The 5193-nt window shown below is 36.3% G+C and overlaps 1 protein-coding gene across 1 annotated transcript; it reads right to left on the bottom strand.

Moving 5' to 3' along the window:
- Positions 1 to 2715: 2715 nt before the first annotated feature.
- Positions 2716 to 4927, bottom strand: LOC136339208 (piggyBac transposable element-derived protein 4-like). Its single transcript, XM_066282263.1, has 2 exons — positions 4834 to 4927; positions 2716 to 4779 (listed from the first exon to the last, which is right to left on the bottom strand). Exon 2 carries the CDS (start codon positions 4774 to 4776, stop codon positions 2893 to 2895), a length of 1884 nt encoding a protein of 627 aa, XP_066138360.1. The 5' UTR covers positions 4777 to 4779; positions 4834 to 4927; the 3' UTR covers positions 2716 to 2892.
- Between the last annotated feature and the right edge of the window lie 266 nt (positions 4928 to 5193).

Genomic DNA, 5193 nt, shown 5'->3' with positions numbered 1-5193 from the left:
TCTCAGTTTTTAAAAATTTATTATTATTTATTTTAAATTATAGAATCTAATGATTCATTACCTTCCACATCAGTGTCGCTGAATGTTAAGTGTGTGATTTGTTCACGTGCCTGGAAAGTCAAAATGTATCAACACGCCTGAAAACGCCTGTTTATACTCAAGAGTATTCTGTGTTGCAGTTCAACAGAATCGCATCGTGTGCGGATATTGTCGGATATGCTTTTATAAAAAGCAAAGAATGCTGGTCCCAATTCAGCAAAATGCTGGACTTCCAAATGACATCACTGAAAATCCCGTGGTGGAAGAGTCGATTCGGATTGATATCAGCGATGATAGCGATGATTCCGAGACAGACGATACAAGTGATCATGAAATTAAATATAATTTAACATCTAATGAACAGGCCGAAGAATTAGTTAGTATGGAAATCGATCGCACTGTTGCAACTCACAAATATTGCATCATTTGTGGTGGTAATACAACTTCTAATTTAATGTTGATTCCCGAGAAGGCTCGTTGCCAGAGTTACGCGAAGAGAAAACTGTTTATTCCAGCCGGCGATAGATGCTGCAGAAGTCACATCATCTTCGACTCATTTTTTGAGGAAGATTTAATGAAAATCAAGGTATATTCAAATATTTCTGAAATCACATCGAAAGAGCTCTCTTGCATGATGGAAAACTTAGCGATTGGTTGTGATAAAAGTCTGTTTAATCAAGTCTCGGATTTTTCTATGCCCGAAACACAATTAAGACTTTTCACAAGCTTAACTTGGGAGAATTTATTGCAGTTAAAAGAAATGTTAACGTCTCTTAGAAATTCTTGTAACAGAACCACCACACAGGCCATCGTTACTTTTTTATTCAAACTTAAAACCGGTAATTCACATGAACTAATTGCTTCCATTCTGCATTTACCCAATAAAGGGGTGGTCTCGGAGTATATTAAATCAGTGAGATGTGCTTTTGTCCAAGATATTCTAGCTAAACACTTTGGATGTCAAAATACGACTAGGGAAAAAATTATATATGAAACAAGTCCAATTACTCGAACAATACTTGAAACTGATAATGAGGATTTAATTCTGATATGTGATGGCACTTATGCTCGACATCAGAAAAGCACTAATAATGAATATCAAAGGAGATCGTTTTCTGGCCAAAAGAAAGTACCTTTGTGTAAACCATTCACGATATGTACCACTAATGGTTTTGTTGTCGATATGCTTGGACCATTCAGCGCAAACGAAAATGATGCGCGAATTTTAAAAACAATTCTAGAAGTTGAGAATACGGGATTATCCGATTTACTAGAGGCAAGGGATATTTTTGTACTGGACAGAGGATTTCGAGATGCAATAGAATATTTAAAGAGTAAAGGATACAAAACAGCCATGCCAGCTCTTAGAGGCAAACGCAAACAGTTAGAGAGTTTAGAAGCCAATCGCTCGAGACTTGTAACAAAAGTCCGATGGGTCATTGAAGCTATTCACGGTATTTTGAAACAAAAATATCAATTACTTGACCGGAAAATAGATAATAAGATGGTCCCGACAATAGGCGAGTATTTTAGAATCGCGGCTTTTTTACAAAATCAGTTCGGGCAACGATTAACTTCCGATAAAGACGCTGGAGAAGAAATCATCGCAAGGATGCAAGCGCTGGTAGATACACCGAATTACTTGGCGGAAGAAGTGGAAACAGGAAAATGGGCTCAATTAATATTACTTTTCACAGGTACTTATCAATTGGGCCAAGCTAAATCATATTTAGCAGAGATAACGAACGAGGATGGTTCCCTGAATGTTGACTACTTGAAAGAGAATGCAACAATTTTAAGAGTACAATCTCGTTCTAGGCATTGTAATCGGAAAACCTACACCTCTTTCATCGATTATACACTAAAACGAAATGATGTATCAGGTATATGCCGCTATTGCTATGATTGCGCGAATGGAAAGCGTACTGTCGGTTGTTGTTCTCATGTGGCTGCAATTATTTATTATTTATCACATGTTCGTTACTTAGCCCGAATTATCAACCCGGCCGAGATTTTGACCAATATGTTTAAGACCACTGGTTTCGTAGGTGTCCAAGAAAACAGTGATACGGATGAAGACGCTGACGTCACCACCCTCCCTGAATAATAACCATTGTTGGCTCTATGCCATATATATTGTATAGCTACGTCATTTGGTGTTGATTCTGTTTTCTGCCGCGTTAGTTATATGAATTATATGAATTTAGACATATAAGTTATTGATATTTATATACCTATACTTTGAATCGTTATATCTCAAATACTGAATTTAGTACAAATCTGATTTTTTGTGGGTAGATACTTCGAGAGGTCCTCTACATAGTGTGCAAAAATGGTTAGTGTACCAAAATGCAAACTCCCCTAAAACCACCTAAGTTTTTTTTTTTTTTATATTTCGGCCCTTTGGCATCAACCGATAAATCTGCAAGTATATGAAAATAAGAAGGTGCTTACTGAAGGACGCACCATTTTACCCCATGCTGTACGATGAATAGTTCCCGAGATATGACGTTTTAAAGTTTTCACCCCCAACCCCGTCCTACTCTTAAAGGGTGAGACTTAGGAAGTTGAAATTTTATGGGGTAAGTCCTTTGAATGATAGAAACAATTGGTAAAAATTTCAAATCGATCGCCCGTGGGGGCCGAACTGACCCCTAAACCTTACACGGCCTTTAACCCTAGAATACTAATGTGATTTTATCACACGTTAATACTAATGTGTCGTAAATTTTACGACTTTCCCTAGAAATACGAAAAACTCATTAAAAAAAATTTTTTTTAATTGAAACAAAAGTTAACCTATACTCTTTGGTCCCTAAGGAATATAATTTCATGTTTGGTGTTTAATCACTTTTAATCCTGTAAGCATTCCGTGCAAGATTTCCCGCGGTGTTCGCCGCACATAGCATGTTTGCAATGAGTGCAGTAAATGGTCGTCATTCGCCTTAACCTGCTGGGACAATAGTAACATAAGGTACGTTTGCCTTCTACTTGAGTGGCGTTGTCAAATCTTTTTTCGATTTTGAGGATTTCTTGAATAGTTTGTCGAAGTTTGCGGCGTAAAGTTGTACCACTTAGTCGATGTTCCATCCAAGGCCTGGCAAGCTGGTGAGCTAGGTGAATCATAAATTGATATCGACGAAGGGGTTTTTCACCATTTTTCAAATTGTTACAACAATATAATACATACGAATTGACACAGGTTGTGTTTACCATTCCGTAAAAAATGCATAGTGGCCACCGTCTAGTTTTCCTGCTACAAGACATGTTTGAACACATTTGATCAAATGTGTCCACACCGGACTTTGTCTCATTATAATTCAAGATTATTATTGGTTTATTATTTATTTCCGAAATTTCTGCCCCTTCGTGCATAGTGGAAAGCAGTAATACTAGCTTATTTTTTTTAGACATATACGACAATAAAGTTTTACTTTTGTCAAAACAAAACATTGAGGATTGAGGCTTTCTTTTTGCAAGTTCAAGCATTTCGGGTGGGATTTCTTTTTTATTTTTTCTAATTGTTCCAATGATGGTAAGTTTATATGGATCACTCAATAGTTCATCTGCTATCCCAACGGAGGTAAACCAATTGTCCATTGTGATATTTCGGTGTGTTCCATGTACAGATTTAGTCAACTCTTTTATGTAATAGTTAGATAATGGTAACCCTCCTGTGTGCGTGGATTTTCCCAAATAAGGACTGGCATCGATCATATATTTCGAGGAAGAGTCGCAGAGCATAACAATTTTAATTCCATATTTTGAAGGTTTATTTGGAATATACATCCTAAACGGACATCTGCCTCGAAACCCCAAGAGTTGTTCGTCAATCGTCAAATATGATGAAGGAGTATATGATGTTCGGCATGTTTCGATGAATGTATTCCAGATTTCACGAATATGAGCAAATGCGTCGTTCTTTAACCTTTCCGTTCTTGTCTTCTTGCTGTCAAATCGTAGGCAATTTACCAGGAAAATAAACCTCTCACAACTCATGCATCCTTTATAAAAAGAGCCAGAGATTGTGCTATCAAACATTTGTTTGGCATTCAAATGGTTATCCTTCTTGACGGCAGTCATTACTAGAATACCAAACAATGCCAATAGTTCCATTTTAGATAGTATAGATATGGTAGGCGTATTAGAAGTATACTTTTCTGCCTGTTTGGCAATTTCTTCGTTGGTGTGAACAACAATTCTATTCAAAATATCCTCCGAAAAAAAAAGCAGGAAATAATCAACAATTTCTGAACACACTTCACCACCAACTTTACTTCCTGATATGAAATGGACTATATTTCTTCTTGCTGTCCTTTTTGATAGTTGCGGCAATTTTGTGGACCATTTGTATCCATTTTTTCCTTTTAGTCTTATTGATTTTGGTTTTATTATATTCCTTTTTCGTTTTAACGAAGCCGCTATAATAGATAACGGAATATTTTCTTCAGATGATGTACTACTCTCTCCGTATATTGGATTGTCCAAAGGTTGATTAGCAATAACTAAATTAGTCCCGTTTACATTATCTCTCTCATTGTTTACTTCTTCCCCAAAGTCACTAATGTTACTGTCAGTTGATTTACTTTCAACCTCCAAACGATCTTCTTCTTCCCACTCATTATCAATTTCATCACCAGACTCTAAATATGAATCATTTTGGAAATCGCCATTCATAATTCTTTGAATTTCATTTTGCAGTTCTTTGTCACTCAAAGGCCTATTGTTGGATGCCATTTTCTATAAAAAAACTGCGTTAGTGCAAAAAAAGAGACATGAAAAACCAAGCTTTACCGATTATACTAATTTTTGTCTTTTCGTAAATATTTTACGCAAATACTAATCACTCGTAAATTTTACGACGCTCACATTATTAGACGCATGAAACAATTAGCCAGCAAGATACCGTTTCATCGACGTTTAGCTTCGCAATAATCAGGAAGGTACTGATAAGTAGGCGGCACAGGATCAAACGGAACCTTACGAATTCGGACTAAGAAAACCGAGCGTCGTAAAATTTACGATACATTAGTATTCTAGGGTTAATAATTTTTTTTACATGAACTTACTGCATTTCATACACCTACACTAGTATGGTCACAAACACCCTTGTACAATTTTAATTTGTTTATTATACAAAAAGACACCATATAA

The sequence above is a fragment of the Euwallacea fornicatus genome, chromosome 1, assembly GCF_040115645.1.
Source record: "Euwallacea fornicatus isolate EFF26 chromosome 1, ASM4011564v1, whole genome shotgun sequence".
Lineage (NCBI taxonomy): Eukaryota > Metazoa > Arthropoda > Insecta > Coleoptera > Curculionidae > Euwallacea > Euwallacea fornicatus.
The sequence above is the reverse complement of the archived record's forward strand: the minus strand, read 5'-3'. Positions and strand labels throughout refer to the sequence as shown.